Consider the following 22,184-nt stretch of genomic DNA (forward strand, 5'->3'; position numbering starts at 1 on the left):
CACAATAAACTTAAAAGAATAGAAATCATATATTGTCCGCCTTTGGGCCACATTGGAATTAAAGTAGAAGTCAGTAACAGAAAGGTAGTTGGAAAATGCCCTAAAATGCGTGGAAGATTGAATGACACACTTCTAAATAACACGGGGGTCAAAGAAGAAATCTGAAATTTAAAAATATTTTGAACTAAAGGGAAATGAAAATCCAATTTATCAGAATATGTGGAATGTAGTGAAAACTATGCTTAGAAATTTATAGCATCGAATGCATATATTAGAAAAAAAAGAAAAATCCCAAATTAGAAATTTAAGCTTCTACCTTAGGAAAAAGAACAAATTAAATCAAAAGTAAGCAGAATAATAATGCTAATTGGAGTAGAAATCAGTGAAATTGAAAAATCGGAATTGGTAAAATCAAAACCAAAAGCTGATTTTTTTTGAAGAGATTAATAAAATTGATAAGCCTCTGGCCAGGCTAACTAGGAAAAGGATAAAAGAAAGACATTGCTAATATCAAAAGAGAAAGGAGACATTACTACAGATCCCATGGACATGATACTAAAGGAATATGAACAATTCTATGCCCACAAATTTGATAACCTAGATGAAATTGACCAATTCTTTGAAAGACACAATGTGTCAAACTCATACAAGAGGAAATAGACAATCTGAATAGGCCTATATCTGTGAAAGAAATGGGATTAATAATTAATGTTCCAAAGTAGAAAGCACCAGACCTGAATGAGTTCACTGGTGAATTCTGCTAAACATTTAAGTAAGAAATTATGCCAATTCTCTATAATCTCTTACAGAAGATGGAAGTAGAGGGCATGCTTCCTTACTCATTCTGTGAGGCCAATATTACCCTGATACCCAAACTGGACAAAGAGATTACAAGAAGATAAAAGTACAGACCAATATTTCTCATGAACATATATGCAAAATTCCTCAACAAAATATTACCACATCGAATCAAGCATTGTATAAAATGAATTATACACCATGACCAAGTGGAATTTATCTCAGCATATAAGGCTGGTTGAACATTCAAAAATCAGTATAACCCATCACATTAACATACTAAAGAAGAAAAATTATGTGACCATATCAATGGATGCAGAAAAAGCAGTTGACAAAATCCAGTACCCATTCATGATTAAAAATAACAACAACGACAAAAACCAACTCTCAGCAAACTGGTAATAGAAGAGAACTTCCTCAATTTGACAAAGAACATTTACAGTCAACCTACAGCCAACATCAGCCTACTTAATAGTGAGAAACTCAAAGCTTCCCTACTGAGATTAGGAAAAAGGCAATGCTCTTCTCACCACTGCTTTTCAACAGAGTACTGGAAGTCCTAACTTATATAATGAGAAAGGGAAGCAAAAAGTATACCGTTTGGGAAGGAAGAAATAAAACTGTCTTTTTTTTTTTTTTTTTTTTTTTGCGGATGACATGATTGTCTATGGAAAACCCAAAAGAATCAGCAAAAAAAACCCAAACAAACAAAAAAAACTCCTGGAATTAATAAGCAATTATAGCTAGGATATAGGATACAAAGTTAGTATATAAAAGTCAATCGCTTTCCTATATGCCAGCAATGAACAAGTGGAATTTGAAATTAAAGACAATATTATTTCTTTTTTTTTTAAAGATTTTATTTATTCATTTGAGACACAGAGATACAGAGAGAGAAAGCATGAGCAGGGAGAGAGGCAGAGGGAGAAGCAGGCTCCCCGCCGAGCCAGGAGCCCCATGTGGGGCTTGATCCCATGACCCTGGGATCATGACCTGAGCTGAAGGCAGACGCTTAACTATCTGAGCCACCCAGGTGCCCCTAAAGACAATATTATTTCTGTTAGCATCCATCCCAACAAAAATAGTGAGATATTCCATGTTCACGGATAGAATGACTCAATATTGTCAAGATGTCAGTCCTCAGCTTGATCTATGATTTCAACATAATCTCAATAAAAATCTCAGCGACTTATCTTGTGGATATTGACAAACTGGTTCTAAAATTTATATGGAGAGAGAAAAGACCCAGAATAGCTGACTTGATAATTGAAGAACAAAGTTGGAAGATGCAACCTCAAGACTGACTGTAAAGCTACACTAATCAAGACAATATGGTATTGGTGCAAGAACAGAAAAACAGATCAATGGAACAGAATAGGGAGCCCAGAAATAGACCCACAAAGCTCTAGTTAGTTGATCGTTGACAAAGGAGCAAAGGCAATATAATGGAGCAAAGAAAGTTCTTTCAACAAATGATGCTGGAACAACTGCACACCCATAGCCCCCCAGAATGAAGCTAGACACAGATCTTACACCCTTTACAAAAATTAAGTCAGACTGGATCACAGACTTAAATGTAAAACACAAAGCTATAAAACAAGAATATAATGTTGGAGAAAACCTTGGTAATTTGGGGTATACTGATGCCTCTTTAGATACAACACCAAAGACATGATCCATGAAAGAAATACTTGATAACCTAGACTTCGTTAGAATTAAAAACTTCTGCTCTGGAAGAAACTGTCAAGAAAACGAGAAGACAAGCCACAGACTGGGAGAAAATATTTGTAAAAGACATATCTGATCAAACACGGCTATCCAAAATATACAAAGAACTCTTAATTTAAAACTCAATAGTAAGAAAATGAACAGCTGAAAAGTGGAGCAAAAGACTGACAGACACCTTAGAAAGAAGATATGCAGATGGTAAGTAACCATGAAAAGATGTTCAACATCCTATGTCTCTGGAGAATGGCAAATTCAAACAACAGTGAGATATCAATACACACCTATTAGAAAGGCCAACATCCAGAACACTGACACCACCGAATGCTGGCAAGGATGTGTAGCAACAAGAACTCTCGTTTATTGCTGGTAGGAATGCAAAATGTCACAGCCACTTTGGAAGACAGTTTGGCAGTTTCTTACAAAATTAAACGTACTCTTATCGTATGACCCAGCAATTGCACTCCTTGGTATTTACCCAAATAAATTGAAAACTTTTATGTCCACACAAAAACCTGGAAACGGGTGTTTTTAGCATATTTATTCACAATTGCCACGACCTGCAAGCAACCTAGATGCCCTTCATTAGGCAAATAAACTATGGTACATCCAGGAATATTATGTATATTTTCTTGTGCTACAAGAAAATGTTATTCAATGTGTGAAGGAAATGAGCTATCAAACCATGAGGAGACATGGAGGAACCTTAAATGCATATTACTAAGTGAAAGAAGCCACTCTGAAATGGTTGTATACTGTGTGATTCCAACTGTCTGACATTCTGGAAAAGGCAAAACTATGGAGACAGTAGAAATATCTGTGGTTGCCAGGAGTTGGGGGGGCAGGAAGGGATGAATCAACAGGCACAGAGATTATTTAAGGCAGTGAAACTATTCTATATGATACTACAGTGGTGGGCATATGTCATTATACATTTTTCAAAACCCATGGAATGTGCACCGTCAGTAAACCATAACATAAACTGTGGACTTTGGTTGATAATGAGGAGTCAACATAGGTTCGTCAGTTGTAACATTTACCACCATGATGGGGGATGATGACAGTGTGGGAGGTTGTGCACCTGTAAGGAGAAGGGGTATGAGAGAACTGTACTTTCCGCTCAGTTTTGCTGTGCATCTAAAATAGCTCTAAAAAATACAGTGTATTAATAACTGAAAAAAAGAATGCTTATCACAGAACGTGGAGTTCCAATGTTCAGTGGAAAAACTGTCAACACCAAATTCTATATTAAATATATCTAAAACTATCCTTCAAAAATGAAAGTAAAATATATTCTCGCGTAAACAAAGATGAGGTAATCTCTTGATTACAGACTTCATCTTTCAAGAAATACTCAGGGATCCTTTAGGCTAAAAGGAAATGACTCCAGACTATATGTTGTATCTGCAGGTAGAAATAAAGAGCCCTGGAAATGATTAACTTGTGGGTAGCTATAAAAGACTGTAAATATGTTTTCTCTTAATTTGTGGAAAAGTCATAAGATCGTATTAAAGCAGTAGTAATTATTAACACTGTTGGGTTGACATGTTTAGATCTAATCTGTATGATAATAAATTCACAAAGAAAGAATAGCCAGAATGGGGTGTTTGAGGTGAAGATTCTAAAGGGCTGCTGTTTGACTATGGGAGTGGCCGAAGTAGGGTGGAGGATAAGACAATGGAGGACAGGTCACGGAACTATGGCGTAGGTAGGAGCACCCATGTGTCTGTAAAATCTCCAAGAATTCTAATGACAGGAAATGTGCTGGAAAGAGTAACAGTGAGTAGCTAAAAATCTTTTTAAGTAATGCTGGGGTGTGGGGGTGGTGGTGACCAAGAGGAAAGCAGGTGCTTATAATGCAGTGTGTGACATCCTCTGACAAGGAAGAGGCACAGCTGGGCAGTTTTAGGGAGAAAGGGAGGAATAGTGAGGAGCAAAGACGGCCCCACCGTACCTTCGAGTGAGTTTGTGAGGGGGATGGGGGAGAAAACAGCCACCACTGCAGAGGTCTGCAGGGGAATCTGTCCTCAGGAGGAGCCGGACATCGTTGGAACAGGAAGGTGAAGGGGCTGTCCAGCGTAGAAGATATGAGTTGAAGATGCATGATTTCGCTGATGACTGACCAAGAGGACCACGGGTTAATATGGGGAAGGGTGGGAGGTGGGGTCAGAAAAGGGAGTGTGCAGAGTGCTTTAGGAGCCTGGGGATGTCTCAAGAGACCTGGACTTCCTGTGGTGACTGATGTAAACAGATAAAACTTATGATGAGATTGGTCCCAGTGGTTTCCGGGCAGATGGGGGTGGGGGGGTTGGGCATTGGGGTAAGGGTGGGGGTGGAGGGCCTTTTCTGGACTCCTGTAGATGAAATCTAGAAAAAAAGCAGTTACCCCTGACCCTGTGAATGGAAGTTGGCAGAGAGCCCTTGTTACCCACAGAGTGGCACATCTCTGTTGATAGACAATTACAGAGATCTCCAGGGGCTTCTAACTTTAGTATCTATTAAAATCATCGGAGGAGGGGCACCTGGGTGGCTCAGATGGTTAAGCATCTGCCTTCAGCTCCGGTCATGATCCCGGGGTCCTGGAATCGAGCCCTACATCGGGCTCCCTGCTTGGCGGGGAGCCTGCCTCTCCCTCTCCCTCTACTGTTCCCCCTGCTTGTGCTCTCTGGCTCTCTCTGTCAAATAAATAAAAAAAATATTTTTAAAAAATCATCGAAGGAGGGCATTAAGAGTCCAGATTCCTAGGTCTCACCTTTTCTGGTATATTTCAAAGGTCTTCACTGGGTGGGGGCCCTGGAGCTGGATTTTAACAGGTGCTTCTAATGTAGGTAGTGATTAGACGAGGACGAGTAATGCAGCTTGGAGCCAGCTTGTTTGGAAAATACATCAGGAGGGGAAGCCTGGAAAAGTCTGATGATTTACTCTGTAGTCACCTGGTCTCAAGTCCCAGGAAAGGTCCAAAGCAAGACCCCACACAGATGCCACTGTAACTTAACATTGGTCAGTTTGTCCCTTTTGGTGTTCTAGTTGGTGGTATTTATTAGCTACTTTTATTTCACAAAGTTGATACTTTCAGTGTAGCTAATTGTTTACTTTTCCAACTCCATTTTAGCAAAGTTGAGAGTGAAGTAGAAATTATGGAAATGCTCAAAGATACACCAAACTTGAATAGTACAGTGAACCCCTATATACCCTGTACCCAACCTCAACAACCATCAGCATTTTGCCGTGGAAGGAAAGAGACTTTAATGTTTCATTTCTTGACTCCTAAAATTGTCTCTAAAATTTGTTTGCTTTTACCTCATTCTGTGGTTAAGCTTATTAACTTTTATATCACCAGGAAAAAAAAAGCTTCATTATGTAACTGTATATTTTAATGCAGTGTAAGAGATAGCCCTTACACTGTTACACACTCACAACAAATACAGTGAATGTATAAAGGAAGTTTTCAATTGCAAGTGTTTTTCCTTTTAATATATATTCTGGAATTTGTCAAATATATATTTTTTAAGCCTGAAGGGCTCTGAGAGAGAAATAAGAGGAAAAATATGTTTGGGGAAAGGTGGGAAATCTAAGAGTGGTTGAAATAAAATTTTTTGACTCCCTACCATGGGCCTGTCCTGAGGAGACATGGCTATGTCTCAGGGAGCAATTTGCTAGGACACTGAAAATAAAGTGATCAGGCACTCGCTAGGCTATTTTTAAACGAAAGCGTAGAAGTTGGCGATGGAAAACCCCTCTCAGGTTATACTGCTTTCCTTCTGCTTTTGCCCTTTCAGTTTGTGAAATTCCTTCCTTTATGTTTTCTGGCATAAAAGTCAGTGCACTACAAGTTTTAAGTACAAGCATTGTAAAAACTGCTTCAGAATAAAGGGCATTTCCTAGTTAAATTTCACAATAATGTTTTTCAGTTCTAAAAATAACTTGGAATTCAGGGTGAAGCATCATCCTAAACTAATTACAGTAAGGCAGATTGTCTAAGAGAGACAGTGAACAGGGGCAGATGATTTATCTAAATCCATGAGGAAACTAAGACAGTCATTTGTTAGAATTTAAGATAATCTGATTTCAACCATGAGCCTACATGAAATTGGGCAGCATTTAGTGTTTAATCCTTTGTGAATGACATACTTATTTTTTCTTTTTGTGATAAAATACACACAATAAAGTTTACCATCTTTTTTTTTTTTAAGATTTTATTTTTAAGTAATCTCTACACCCAACACGGGGCTCGAACTCAAAACGCTGAGATCAAGAGTCACATGCTTCACTGACTGAGCCAGCCAGGTGCCCCACAAAGTTTACCATTTAACCGTTTTGAAGCGTACAGCTCAGTGGTGTTAGATACATTCGTAGTGTTGTGCCTCCATCACTATCATACATCTCCAAAACTCTTTTATCTTGCAAACCTGGAACTCTGTACCCAATAAAATATAACTCCCATCCCTTCCTGCTCCCACCCCAGCCCCTGGCAACTGCAATTCTACTTTTTGTCTCTAAGTATTTGACTGCTCTAAGTATTTCATATAAGTGGAATCATAAAGTACTTGTCCTCTTGTGACTGGCTTATTTCACTTACCTGTTATGTCTGCAAGGTTCATCCATGTTGTAGTATATTGCAGAATTTCCTTCCTTTTTAAGACTGAATAATATTCTTTTGTGTATATACTCTCTTTTGCTTATCGTTCATTGGTTGATGGACACTTTGGTTGCTTCCATGTTTTATCTATGGTGAATATATGCTTCTATGAGCATGGTGTGCACGTATCTCTTTGAGACCCTGTTTTCCATTTTTTGGAGTATACATCCAGAAGTGAAATTGCTAGATCATATGGTAATTCTATTTTTAATTTTTTGAGGAACCTTTATACTGTTTTTTTCAGCATCTCTACTATTTTACATTCCCACCCACAGTGCACAAGGGTTTCAATTTCTCTACATCCTCCCAAACACTTGTTATGTTTTGCTTTTTTGGTAGTAGTCATCCTAAAGGATGTGAGGTAGTATCTCATAGTTTTCATTTGCATTTCACTGGTAGGTAGTGATCTTGAGCATCTTTTCATGTACTTATTGGCCATTTGTGTGCCTCCTGTTGAGAGATGTCTATTCAAGTCCTTTGCCCACTTTTGAGTCGGGTTGTTTGTTTTTGTTTTGTTTGTGAGTTCTATGAGTTTTCTATATATTCTGGATATTGATCCCTTATTAGATATATAATTTAAAAATAGTTTCTCCTATTCTGTAAGTTGCCTTTTTATTCTGTGGATAGTGTCCTTTAATGCACAAATTTTTTAAATTTTCATGAAGTTCAGTTTGTCTACCTTTTCTTTTGTTGTCTGTGCCTTTGGAGTCATATCCTAGAAATCGTTGCTAAATCCAATGTTGTGAAGCTTTTGCCCTGTTTTCTTCAAAGAGTTTTATTGTTTTAGGTCTTACAATTAGGTCCTTGACCCATTTTGAGGTAACTTTTGTATAAGGTAAGGGTCCGGCTTTGTTCTTTTGCATGTGGATATCCAGCACCATCTGTTGAAAAGACTGTCCTTTCCCCATTGAATGATCTTGGTACCCTTGTCAGAAATCATTTGACCATATATAGAAGGGTTTATTTCTGGACTTACTGTTGTGTTCCACTGGTCTATATGTCTGTCTTTATGCCCAAAACACACTGTTTTGATTACTGTAGCTTTGTAGTAAGTTTCAAAGTTGGGAAATAGGAGTCTTCCGGCTTTGTCCTTTTCAAGATTGTTTTTGGCTATTTGGAGACATTTGAGGTTCCATATGAATTTTAGGATGAGTTTTCCTGTTTCTGCAAAATGTCTCTGGGATTTTGATAGGGATTGCATTGAATCTGTAGAGCACGTTGGGTAGTATTGACATTTTAATAATATTAAGTGTTCCACTCCGTGAATATGGGATGTGTTTCCGTTTACTTATGTCTTGTTTAATTTCTTTCAGGAGTATTTTGTAGTTTTCGTTTTACAAGTCTTTACCTCCTTGGTTAAGTTACTAAGTATTTAATTTTTTCAGCTGTATTGTAAGTGGAATTGTTTTTGTAATTTCCTTCTCAGACTGGTCATTTTTTGCACATAGAAATACCAACTGATTTTTGTATGTGGACTTTGTATTTTGCTACTTTGCTGTATTTATCTATTCTCACACCTTTTTGTGTAGTCTTTAGGGTTTCCTATGTATAAGATCATATCATCTGCAACTGGAGATCATTTTACTTACTTCTTTCCAATTTAGATGCCTTTTATTAACTTGCCTTATTCCAATATTGCATTTTAGGGACATCTCCCATTTGGTCATTTTTTTAAATATGCTGCTGAGTTCAGTTTGTTATTTTGTTGAGGATTTTTGTATCAGTTTTCAAAAGGGCTGTTGGTCTGTAGTTGTTTTTTTGTTTTTTTCTTGGTATCAGGGTAGTGCTGATCTCATTGAATGAGTTAGGAAGTATTCTCTATAATTTTTTGGAAAAGTTTAAGAAGACATGGTATTAGTTCTTCTTTAAAGGTTTGGTAGGATTCATCAGTAAATCCACTGGATCTGGGACTTTTTTCTTTTTCTTTTTTTAGAGGTGGGGGGCATGCACAAGCAGCAGGGAGAGGTAAAGGGAGAGAGAGAGAATCTTAAGCAGGCTCTACACTGAGTGTGGAACCTGACATGGGGCGCAGTCTCATGACCCTGAGATCATGACCTGAGCCAAAATCAAGAGTTGGATGCTCAGCTGCCTGAGCCACCCATGTGCCCCCAGGACTTTCCTTTGCTGACATTTTTTATTATGGATTCAGTCTCTTTAGTAGTTATTGGTCTATTCAGATGTTCTGTATCTTAGTGATTAAGTTTTGGTAGGTTTTGTGTTTCTAGGAATATGTTGATTTCATCTAGGTTATCCAATTTGTTGGTGTATAATGTTCATAGTACTCTCATAATCCTTTTTATTTCTGTAGAGTCAGTAGTAACATTCTCACTTTCTTTTCTGAACTTAGTAATTTGAGTCTTTTTTTCTCTCTTTTTTAGTCCATCTAGCTAAAGGTTTGTCAATTTTGTTGACCTTTTCAAAGCATCAACTTTTGGTTTCATTGATTTCTATTTTCTATTCTGTTTCATTTATCTCTGTTCTAATCTTTTTTTAAAATAGATTTTATTTATTTATTTGCCAGAGAGAGAGAGCACAAGCAGGGGAAGTGATAGGCAGAGGGAGAAGCAGGCTCACTGCCAAGCAAGGAGTCCGATGTGGGGCTCGATCCCAGGACCCTGGGATCATGACCTGAGCTGAAGGCAGGCACTTAACTGACTGAGACACCCAGGCATCCCTCTGCTAGCTTTGACTTTAGTTTGTTCTTTTTCTAGTTTTTTAAATTGTGGAATTAGGTCATTGAGATCTTTCTTGTTTTATAATATATGTATTTATAGCTATGAATTTCCCCCTTAGCACTCTTTTTGTTATATACCGTAAGTTTGGTGTATTATATTTTCCTTTTTATTTATCTCTAAGTATTTTCTAATATCTCTTGTTATTGATTTTCAACTATATCCTATTGTGATCACAGAAGGTAGTTTGTATGATATCTGTCTTTTATTTTATTTTATTTATTTTTTAATAGTATCTCTTTATTTTTAAAGATTTTATTTATTATCTATTTATTTGAGAGAGAGAGAATGAGAGACAGAGAGCACAAGAGGGAAGAGGGTCAGAGGGAGAAGCACACTCCCCGCCGAGCAGGGAGCCCGATGCGGGACTCGATCCCGGGACTCCAGGATCATGACCTGAGCCGAAGGCAGTCGCTTAACCAACTGAGCCACCCAGGCGCCCGATATCTGTCTTTTAAATATTGAGACTAATTTGAGAACTTGTGGCCTAACATATGTATATCCTGGAAATTGTCCCATGTGTAGTTCAGAACAATGTGTATGCTGTTGTTGTTGGATAGTGTTTTATATGTCTGTTAGACCTAGTTGGTTTATTGTGTTAAGTCCTTTATTTCCTTATTTTGGTGGTTCTTTCCATTATTATGAGTGGGATATTGAAGTCTCCAACTACTCTTATAGGACTGTTTTGCCTTCAGATCTGTCAGTTTTTACTTCACATATTTAAAGTCCATTTTGTCTGATACTAGTGTAGCTACCCCTGCCCTCTCTTACTGTTTGCGCGGAGTATCTTTTTCCATCCTTTCACTTTCAACCTGTTTGTGTCTTTGGATCGCAAGTGAGTCTCTTGTAGGCAGCATATAGTTGATCATGTGATTTTTATCTATTCTGCCAAATTCTGTCCTTTGGAGAGTTTAATCCATTTATGTTTAAAGTAATTACAGGTAAGGAAGGACTTACTTCTACAGTTGTGCTATTTGTTCTCTGCTTCCCCCCGCCATTTCCTTTATTATTGTCTTTTACATTTAGTTGATTTTTTTTGTAGTGAAATGTTTTGATTCTCTTCATTTCCTTTTGTGTATGTTCTATAGTTATTTTCTTTGTGGTTACCATCAGGATTGTTTAACATCCTAATGTTATAACATTGTAATTTGACTTTATACCAGCTTAACTTCAATAACAGACAAAAATTCTTCTTTTACAGCTCTGTCTCCATCCCTTTGGTTGTTGATATCACAAAATTACATCTTTGTACATTGTGTGCCCCAAAGGCTAAATTAATAATAATTTTAAATGCAATAGTCTCCTAAATTATGGGAAATGGGGTCTGTGGGTGGCTTAGTTGGTTAAGTGTCTGCCTTCCGCTTGGGTCATATCTCAGGGTCCTGGGATCGAGCCCCATGTTGGGCTCCCTGCTCAGTGGGGAGCCTGCTTCTCCCTCTGCTCCTCCCCCCGACTTGTGCACTCACACTCTCTCTCAAATAAATAAAATCTTTAAAAGAAATTATGTAGGAAAAAAGATTTGGAGTTACAGACCAAAGTTACAATAATATTAGCTTTTAAACTAAAAATTGGTTTTTAAAAATGAATTAGTCTTTTAAATATGTAGAAAACAAAGTGGAGTTACAAACTGTTGTTATAATAATTCTAGTATTTATATTTTTGCATGTATTTACCTTTATTGAAATCTTTATTTCTCCACATGGCTTGGAGCTACTGTCTAGTGTCTTTTCATTTCACCTTGTAGGACTCCCGTGACATTTCTTGCAGAGCAGATGTAGTGATCAGCTATCTCAGCTTTTGTTTATCTGGGAATGTCTTAATTTTTCCCTCACTTTTGAAGGACAGTTTTGCCAGATACAAGATTTTTGGTTGACAGTTTTTTCTTTTAGCACTTTGAATATATTGTCCACTGCCTTATATGTGATGAGAAATGTGTTGATAATCTTATTGAGATCTCTTGTGTGTGACAAGTCACTTTTCCAGCTTTCAAGGTTCTCTGTATTTGCCTTTAGAAAGTTTGATTATAATATGTCTTGGTATGGGTCTCTTTGAGTTCATGTTACCTGGAGTTCATTGAGTTTTTTTGTCTTTCAGCAAAGTTGAGAAGCTTTCAGCCACTAATTCAAGTATTCTCTCTGCCTCTCTCTCTGTCTCCTGTTTTTGAAGCTTCTACAATATATGCTGGTTGGCTTGATATGTCTTGTGGGTCCCTTACATTCTGTTCACTTTCATTTCAATCTTTTTCCCTCATTTCTTAGATTCAATACTTTCCATTGCCCTGTCTTCAGGTTCGCTGATTCTGTCATCTGCATGCTCAAATCTCCCTTTGAATCGCCATAGTGAATTTTTCATTTCTGTTATTCTTTTCAACTCCAGTGTTTCCTTTTGCTTTCTTTTTAGGTTTTCTGTCTCATTCTTGGTATTTCCATTCTTTTTATACATTATTTGCTTGATTTTCTCTAGGTCTGTCTTTAGTTTTCTGAGCAGCTTTAGACAGTTGTTTTAATATCTTGTCAGGCAAATCTGTAGTTCTTTCACAGGGACAGTTTCTTTGAATGGGCCATGGTTTCCTATTTGTTTGTATGCCTTTTGACTTTTTTCTTGAAAACTGGACATTTTAATCTAATAATATGGTAACTCTGGAATCAGATTTTCTCCATTCCCTAGTGTTTGCTGTTTTTTGTTAACTAACTAATTGGCATATTTATTTTTGTAGGCTCTCTTTGTGCCTAGGAGCAGTCTGATCTATGAACTTAATTAAGGTCTTCTCAGGTCTTTTCTGAGCGTGTGCCTTTTCCTGGACATTCATGGTCACTTTCTAATCTTTCCCATGTATTCAATTGCTTTTGAATGTACTACTCTTTAATTACTGGCTCCTAAAAGGAGAAAAAGAGGGAAATGAAGGGAGGATAAAATGCTGCCAGCCCTGTAATTACCCTGGCAGCCACCTCATCCGGAGGTGGAGAGGCTTGCTACAATGGAGGGGGTGCAGCCACACTGGCTGCCCACCTCTGCCTGCACCTCTCTGATCAGAAGCAGCAATGAGCAGTCAGACACACATCCCTGATATTTAGAGGACAGGGTCTTTTTTGCCTCATTCCAGCAAGTTGCTGCAGCATGGCGGCCACATGTATGCCCCTGGGGTGGAGGTTGTGTAGCTACTACTGTGTTTGCAGCTGAAATTGACTGAAATTAACCACAACTTGCCAACTAGGCCTTCTCAGGGAACTTGCAAGCCTTCAGTAGACTCCAGAGCTCTAAAATATACGTTTATACAGGACAGATTCTGTGAGTGCAATTATTGAGTAGGTAGGGAGATGGATTCGTGGTGCCTCCCATTCCACCATTGTCTTAGAATCCTTTTGATGTGCATTTTATTTGCTTATCTTTTTTAGTGTTTGTCTCTCCCATTGATATGTCATCTCCACGAGGACAACAATTTGCTTACCATTTGCTCGTTGTACCACAAAACCTGGAACAATTGACACACAGTAGGTGCTGAGTAAATGTTTGTGTAGTAAATTTATACTATAGCAGGTATAGTGAGTAATTGTGCCCAAGTTTGAGTACAGTGTTTACTGTGTTTTCTTCTTGTTTCTGAAGCTGATACCTATGCACAGTTCCTATTACATACTCTGGTTTGGGTCCTGCCAGCTACTTTTCAACACACTGGATTCTTGGAGCACCTGGTGGCACAGTTGGTTAAGTGTCCAACTCTTGGTATCAACTCACGTTGTGAGATCGAGCCCCACTTTGGGCTCCGTGCTCAGTGTGGAGTCTGCTTGGGATTTTCTCTCTCCCTCTTCCTCTGTCCCTCCTGCTCATGGTTTCCCTCTCTCTCTCTCTCTCTCTCTCAATATAAAATAAATAAATCTTAAAAAAATTATACACACACCAGATTCCTGACTTTATATTTAGCTGGGTACCTTGTCTGTCATATTCATTATTATATGTAATTTTTTATGGTAATAATGTAAAACTCAGGAGTCAGAAACTAGTAGCTGCCCTGGGCCAGGTTGTGTGTCTTGTGGCCAACATAGTGGTTTGAATTGTTTTGACTTTGAATTAAAGCTTCACGCGAGGCTTATCCTTTAGACAGGCCACCACTGTGTGGTTTTACAATGATTGTTTCTTTCGTTATCACAATTCTAATCGTTTAATTTTTGTGTTTCTTTGTTTATTATCAGTCTCCCCATCTAGGCTGTGAGCTCCACAAGGTCAGAAACCATGTCTACTTCATTCATCGCCTTACATCCCAGTCTTAGCCGAGTCTGGTACTGGATGGCATTTGATATATGAGGTGTGGCTATAAAGTCATACATTTGGTCTTTTTACCAAATGTACTGAAACGTGACTGGCCCTTAACGAGGCCCGCCTGGCTGCCATGTTTAGTTCCTTTCCCAGCTCATTTCTGGGGGCCACCTTTACTCCGTGAGTTTAGGAGTCAGGAGCATGTTTGTTCAGGATGTTAAAATGTACAAGGTGTTTCCTATGTGTCTTCTCATTGCAATAATCGTCCGCATAGTTGCAGGTCATGAGTAAATTTGCGCATGTCGTACAGCAAGTACACGACATGGTGGACTCGAACCCAGCCCCCCGAGTGCCACGTTGGTGTTTCTTCTGCCTCACCCCCACAGTGAGTGTACTGTCTGGTTTAGTCAGGGCCTCTTGTGTGTTTTCTAGGAAAGAGGGTGATACCACTCCTGCAACCTCCAGTAATACTTAATTCATTTTATAAAGCCTGTTAGACACCAAAATCGTTCTTCTGTGGCAGGGTGCTAGGTAGACATCGTAAGTGCTGTCTTTAGAAGCGGAGCTAGGACTTTGGCCCGTTGTAAACGATTCGGCTCTGGTGCCCCGCTCCTGTGTAGGTGCCTGCCCTGCAGGGTCTGGAGCTGTGCTGGCCCCTCTCTTCCCGCCCGCCCTGGCTGGGGCTGCTGTGTAGCATGTGCTCAGTGTCTCCCTGGAGAGCAGGCTTGCTTCAGCGTGGTTGCTCTTCCCAGGAGTGTACGCTCAGGAGCCTGGTCTGAAACAGTCTCGGGCCTTCCTTTTGGTTTTATCTTTACTAATGCCAGCCTGCATTCCTTTAAACCGGGGGCCCTAAGGCTGGCATCCCAAAATACACCATCCAGGCCGCTCCTCGCTGGCTTGTTCCGGCGCTCCAGGGAGGGCTTGCTGACCTGAAGGTGGCCTCTGGCCTCTGGCCATAGTCACTCTGCCCCAGGTCAAGAGACCAGAGAAGACGTTGGCACCGGGACCCACCACTGGCAAAGTAGCTGTTATCTGAGGTAGGATATTATTTATTCTTTCCAGTCAGAGACGGCCCTTAGCTGCTGCTTCTCATACACTTAAGACCCAAAGAGAGCAGGTTTACTCTGCTTTTCCTTTCTGAAAATAGATAGGTCTTTTCAGATATGGGTCATAAGCATGACCTAAAGCTTTTGTCACCTTTAACAGACCAGCTGTTAAGTGCTGGTCGTCACTTTCGAAATACAAGAGCGGTGTAGGTTTGTGAGAACGGGATCCTAACTGCTTTTGGGGATACTAAGCCACTCCTTGCTGCATGATTTCAGCGACCTGCCTTCCAGTTGGAATTCCTCTCTGCCCTTTAGCCTGATTCTCTTGTGCATAACATGACAAATTATTTCATGCCTGATCCTTCTTTCAGACCTGAAATCATTTTTATTCTTTAACTGCAGAGGGCTTTCGGCTACCCTCTGTTGATTTTCGAGTTTGGCTGTTAATGGTTTAATTTCTGTGTGTGGTTCTGAGTAGCTTCCCCACAACCTGTTTTTACGGATGGTTCCATTTACTTTATTTTTTTATAGTTGGTTGAGGGAAAAAAAGGAATCTTAGGAACAGATTCCATCAGAATTTTGGCTAAAGGATGAGGAATGAAATAACATTTAAGTGACATTTCTGCTCAGAGTTGATTTCGTGAAGATAGTCTTGTTTCCAGTTTGAGGTTCTAAAAGCCCTTTTTTAAAGAACCTCTCAGTGGAATAAGGGAATAGCTGAATTTCAAAGTTGCAGTGAGACCCCATGAACTTTCTGGCTGTCCAGGCCCAAGTAACACCCATGAAGGGATTTTTCTACCCTTGATCCTCTTTTAACTTAGATCTAGAGCTCCGTAGTCTGTGGTATATGAAAATACAAGCAGACGAACTTAGTGTGTGAACGCCTGAACTCTCTAACTTCTTCACACCAGTTGATGTGGCTTATTAGCATAAGGTCATGCTTCAGGTCACTTCCCTGTCAATTAAGAGAGTAGACAGGACTGTGGGTGCCTACTTTTCTGTTAGGCGGTGTACTCGCACTTCTAGACCGTGTGTGATCTGTGGTTTCTACTTGAGGGGGGCTATCTCGCCTACTTTTCTGACCTCACTCTCTCTTTGTGACTTGTCCTACTTTCTGCTGTAGCTCACAGTGATGCTGGGCTCTCCCCTCTATGTATGAGCTGATCTCCAAATGCTAGAAATCATGAGCTAGATTTTTTTCCCCCACTCCCTTTTTATACCGTCAATCTTGCCTTCCCGGTTCTGTCTGAAACTAGCAGTTAAGCATTTCGGTATAAAATGCAAAATTTGTAAACATGCTGAAGTTCTTCTTCTATGCCATTTTCAAAGAAAACCGACCCCCTCTGACCTTGTTTTACATAGGAGATGTATTTCCTACTCTGGAAATGTGGCCAGTCAGGACACAATTCCTTTCTTCTACTTGGAAGCTTCTCTTTGCTTGGAGCATGCGCCCAGACACCACAGCAAAGCGCTGGGGCTGAGTTACCTCCGTGTCTTGCTGTCTTGGCCACCCTCACTGCTGACGGTGAGACATAGAGGAGTTGACACAGCCCAGCCAGCACTCAGAGGCCGGAGAGGCCTAGCAGCCCAGGGGCCTGGCAGTACGGCCCCGTGCACTGCAGAGTGCCGTCATAAGGGGACGGTCTTTCAGAATTTTGAGAAACTCCCAGAAAGTTGGGATTGTCAATATGATCAGCTTCACCTGGTCAGGAAAGTGGCCTGAATACCTACCCTGGATACCGTAATGCTCTCAAATAAATGGCTTGCTCTGGACTGTCTTTTCCCACCATCATCATCCTGAGTTAGCTGGGCACAATTGGTGCTGATTTCTAATTTACTTTGCATTCTGATTCTGTTAATGACTTGCCAGACTGAATGCAGATGTGCGCTCTCCCTACAGAAAGCCGGCCCGTGGGCCGAGGATGGATCCCATTAACCTGGTGCCATATTTGCCGCAGGCAAAGTGGTCCCCAGGGCCAGGACACCAAGGCTGGCCAGCGATGTTGTGTCAGGTGCGCAAGGAATCCCAGAAGTGTACAAGACGGTGTGTAGTTCTCTCTCTTTTCTTCGTCTCCTAGACTGCTGGCTTGGGTTGTAAAACGGTGCATGAAAATGCAGTTTGTTGGCAGCTGTCGTTGTCTTCATGGGGGGGAGCCTTGCTAGGTGGGTTTGTTTTCATCCTGCTCCTCTCTGGGTGTGAGAAAAGGGGAGCAGGGACATTTGGGCACTTGTCTGCTCTCTCCTTGCTGTGTTGACCTCGATGACTGTTATGGTGGCTACATTTTCTGATACACACCTTGGCATATGGGATCCTGACTTCTGACAAAGTCAGGGTTCCTTTTTTCCTATTTGTTAATGTCATTAAACCAAAGGGTTTATGAAAGTATAAAAATTTAACTCCAGCAAGCTCTATTTTTAATGAATTTCATTCATTTGGAAGAAACCAGTTTTCATAAACCAGGGACTCTTTCAGACAACCTTGGAAATCTGACTGCTGTGAAACTAATTCCTGGCCCAGGAGCTTAATTTAGTTAGTTCTGGGTCATGATGATGCCAACGGCAACTGCATTTACTGAGCACTTACACTTCTGTAGGGATTGCGCACACATTTCCATGCATTAATTCAGCTGACCTCATAACAGATCTGTGAGGTGGAGACTCATATACCCTCATTTTACAGATGAGGAGATTGAGGCCCAGAGTGGGGAGGTCCCTTACCCAGGCTGATAAGGAAGTGGCTGAGCCCTGATGTGAACCCAGCCAGGCTGGCTCGAGGGGTCATCCTTGTTACCCCTGAACTGCTGTCACTTTGCCGCAGCTAGTGTTTTCCACGTGGTCTCTGCAACCTCTGAATTTTGGGGGGCAGTGGGCTGCATATTGGTATATGACACCCCTGTAGCCTTCAGTGGAGTTCTGAAGGTCTGAGACGGGCAGGCTCCACAAGGCTCTGGTCTCCGGGAGCCTATGGAGGACTGTGCAGAGCTGTTTCCACCCAGCTGACCTAATGGAGCTCTGCGCCTCCATCCAGGGCTTGAGGCCTGTTGTCCCTTCGTGAGTCCCTTCTTCAACTCCCTGGTCATCCCGGGCACTGGCCAGGTCCCATGTAATTCTGAGCGAAGGAGGGTGGTCCACCTTGGGACCTGCCTGGTAGAAGGATGAGGGAGTGCAGTGGGATAAAGCTCTTCCTCGACAGCCATCCTGCTCCGTTGAAAGCTCCCTACCCCCAAGTTCATTACAGGAAAGTTCTGAGCTATGATTACCTTGGGGCCCATCTGTGTTTTCTGTCACTTGCTGTAATTTTCTGGTAAAGCTACACTAACAAACTGGCAATCATTCCTGCCCCTCCCCCCAGAATTCACCCCTCCCACCCCTAGGAAATACTCCTACGCTCTGCGGTCTTCAGGGGCTGGGCCCTATGAAGGCCCCCAGGCAGTACCTGCAGACCCACAGAACTGCAGAAGTACCGGTCCCTGCTCTGCACCAATCTCAGTCCTTCCAGGTGCCAAAGGGTCCTTGGGCTCTAGCATTTCCCCTGGGACTCAGGGGCCTCGACTGTAGGCTAGAACACCTGGCCTCAGCTTCCAGTTGTGGGCAGGGTGTGGTGCCAGTAGTACCTGGGTAAAGAGCTTGGCACTTTAGAAGCCACTTTAATTGCCAGCTCATCCGAGCGTAGGCTTGGCACCATGGAGGGTGAGAGGGAAATGTAACCACTTTAGCCGACAGTCGTTGGGGACTTTTCGGAAGTAGATTAAGGGAAGTTGATGGGAAACAGTCATTTTTGCAGATGTTTAAGAATGTTAATATTTTATGGTGACCAAGAAATTGGATATATTTAGAAAGGCAGATGAAAAAATAAACTAAATACTAAACTAGTTGAGTTGGCAGTTCAAATCTGAGCAGAACCCTTTTGCAGTCAAGCAGTGTAACCTAGATCAGGACAGCTCTCCCTGATCCTGAGGTGCAGGATCAAAGCAGCTCAGCATGTCAGTGGATCTGTGCTGGGCTTCAGTGGGGTCCTGGCTTCGTGGTGCCCGCAGAGTTGATGTTGCCTTGGGAACGGAATCAGAAATATTTTTTTTAAATATATGGAGTTGAGAACATGGGACATTCAGCAGGTGAGTGAGGGTTTTACATAGTTACTCCCAATCTGATGAAGAATTGAAAGCTTTAGGCTGGTTTGCAGGAGCTCTGCTCTTGGTTTCCAGCCTCTGCCTTTCTGAACAGGATTACTATGCTCATAATATCTTAGTTCTGGAGGAGGATTATGGGTGGTGGGCCTTTTGTGTAGTAGACTCAGCCCACTTGTCAGATAGCCTTAACAGGGCATTTCTTTCAAAGTGACAGACATGGCGCTGCTCCTCACTGGCCCATCCCTGAGCTTCCTTTAATCATGTGTCTCCCTCCTCCCTTAGCCTGCTTTGGGCATGGGGGCATGGGTGAGTGACACGGAATCAGGGAAGCTTGGAGGAGTAAGGAAATTCGGGCAGTCGTGGAAGGAACGGATCCTAAGAATTGACTGCCAGTGTTGCAGAGAAGCTCCCGTAGCCTCCTGATTTCCTGTGGCTGCCCATGGCTCCCTGGCGAATGCTGAGTGAGAACACGCCGGAGCGCGTGGCAGGGCGTCCCGCTTCCCAGTCTGAGTCTGTGGCAAAAGGCAGCTCCCCTCTGCTCTGAATTCCCTCTGAGTGTCTGTGAGGCCTGTGGCCAGGAGGACATTTGTGGGCTATCGAAGACAGCATCCAGGGAACACCCCACCCAGAAACATCCATGTGGTTAGCGAGGAGTAGAAGGATTGGTATGGTGTTCTTTTTCCTTTTTAAAAAATGTTTTCTAGTTTCACAAATAGGGGTTGAGAATGATAATGGGTGTACCTAAGTCCCCCTAAATAGGTTTTGGAAGGAGAATCAGGTGAGTGTGGATATTGACAGAGCCTCCTGTCACACTCATGGGTAACTGGGTCCCGCGCCGAATGACTCTTTCAGCTTGTCCCGGGGTCGCTGTGCGCCTCTGAGAAACATCGCAAGGCCTGTGGCTTTGCTGTCTGCTCATGTCAGTCCGAGTGAGAGAAAGCAAGTCCACCGTGCTGAGCGGTCGGCATGGAGCCCAGGGCCTTAGGAAGATAGTTGCTGGGCTCAGAGCTAAAATCCGCCCGAGAGAGGTCTGGGCTCTGTATCAGTCTAGCAGGAGGAGGGCTGGCAAGTGCCTTGAGTTTTCCTGTTTTGTCACAACTTCATTTGATTTGGGTTCCTTCAGGAAGAGTCTGCTGAAGGTGAGGGTCATGGACTTTATTACCTCCACGGCCATCCTGCCCCTGCTGTTTGGCTGTGTGGGAGTCTTCAGCCTCTTCAAGCTGCTGCAGCGGATGCGCACGAACGCCTACCTGCGGAACGCTGTGGTGGTCATCACCGGTGCTACCTCAGGCCTGGGGCGAGGTGGGTCCCGGGGGCAGTGCTGCGGGGGAGGGCGGGGGGCCGGGAACCTGCCCGAGGCAAGGGGAGCAGCTCCTCCGCGGCGCGGGTGCAAGTAAGTGAAGCGGGCTAGGTGACTTGGGAACAAGAGCACGTCGCTGTCCCTGGTCCACGTGGAAAAGGCGAGAGCTTAAGTGCGGTGAGAAATGGCCCCTGACTTTGATCAGCATCGGTGTTGGGAGGCGAAGGCCGTGAGGAAGACTGCGGCAAACTGGAGACTCCGCGTCTCATCTCAGGGGGCCGCCCGACTCCACTCCGGCTAGTGGTGGAAATTGGGGTTTTTATGCGAAGGCTCCCAATTGTCAAATACGGCAACTAACTTAAAAAACGGTTTTACGTCTATGAGGGCCAAACAAAGCGTGCTTTTTCCTGGCTTCAGCGAGCATCCCTGGTTCATGGCCTTGGTGTAACCCTTCCCCTCCCCTTCCTCTCCCTGGGGCTGTGCCTCCAGCTGTACCCTGAGCGTGGCCTGGGCAGGGTCGGGAACAGAACACGTGGTACTTTAGATACTCGGTGCTTCCAGTGAGTTCCATCTGGTTTGGTGCACACGCTGAGCCTCTGGGTGCCAGGCGTTGTATGCTGGGACACAGGCCCAGAGTCAGTCACCACTCCCGGCCTCGCAGATGAGTTTGTAGAGCTGCTGTCATTTCGCTTTCACACATGTACACGAACTTGGGCAAACACAGGCACGTCGCGTGTCGCTTCCTCCTCCTCAGCATCTGCACACGTACCAAGCATAGCAGCGCGTTGTCCACGCCGGCGCTCGGCGCCACGGAAGAAGGCAGAGAGGCACCCAGGACTGCGGTAAACCCATCCCTGCTGTGTCTCTTGCTTGGGAGTAGCACAGCCAGTGCTGATGGAGCATCTCCCGTTTGGGAGGCTCTGGGCCAAGTGCTGGGACCGACCAAGGAAAGACAGGGTCCCTTCCCTCAGGGAGTTCACAGTCCGGCGGAGAGCGGCCAGGACTTATCTCAGGATATTGACACTTCCCTAACGGCTGTTCCCATCCAGGCCCGGGAGGGGGATGTGCTGCCTCCTGAGCTCACCGAATCCGCACAGCTAAGATGCAGAGATTTGCCCTAGGACTTCTAGATTCAAACCGCAGGTCTGACTGCAGGACTCTGTCTTGTCTCCCCTGCGGGGGAGATGGCCGGGGACAGGAAAGCATGGGGCCAGCAAGGAGGGCATTGCAGACAAACCCAGAACAGGGAGCAGCGTGGTCATGCAGGGCTGGGAAGCACTTGGGTGTTGGAGGAACATAAAGGAGCAGACGGGGCCTTGTCTGCAGAGGAAGTGGCTTGCAGTTGGCCGGGGGGGAGCCTGGGAAAGCATGGATTCATTTGTACGCCACTCTGATGTTTTAGGTGAGGTCTCTGCGGGTGAACCCTGGGCCTGTCATTAGATACCCAGACCTGAGTGGGGACAGCTGCCTCCAGGCCCTTTGCCACTGTCAGTGCTCTGACCTTACTCAGCTACTATATATAGGGTAGTCAGCAGCCACTTCTCTTGATCTCAGAGAGAAGCA

The 22,184-nt window shown here is 42.8% G+C and overlaps 1 protein-coding gene across 6 annotated transcripts in view; it reads left to right on the top strand.

The window, feature by feature from the left end:
* Window positions 1-22,184, top strand: part of DHRS7B (dehydrogenase/reductase 7B) — a 59,870-nt gene that overhangs the window by 17,529 nt on the left and 20,157 nt on the right. For 3 of the 6 annotated variants that reach the window (XM_027625869.2, XM_027625870.2, XM_035724595.1), the window contains one exon: window positions 20,445-20,623. In XM_027625869.2, coding sequence (XP_027481670.2) covers window positions 20,445-20,623 — 179 coding nt within the window. Of the gene's footprint in view, window positions 1-4,281; window positions 4,303-13,357; window positions 13,386-14,935; window positions 15,183-20,444; window positions 20,624-22,184 lie in introns of those variants that run through there. The other 3 variants (XM_027625873.2, XM_027625872.2, XM_027625871.2) reach the window with 3 other exon arrangements.

This window comes from Zalophus californianus, chromosome 16 (assembly GCF_009762305.2).
Source record: "Zalophus californianus isolate mZalCal1 chromosome 16, mZalCal1.pri.v2, whole genome shotgun sequence".
In the NCBI taxonomy this organism is placed as follows: Eukaryota; Metazoa; Chordata; class Mammalia; order Carnivora; family Otariidae; genus Zalophus; species Zalophus californianus.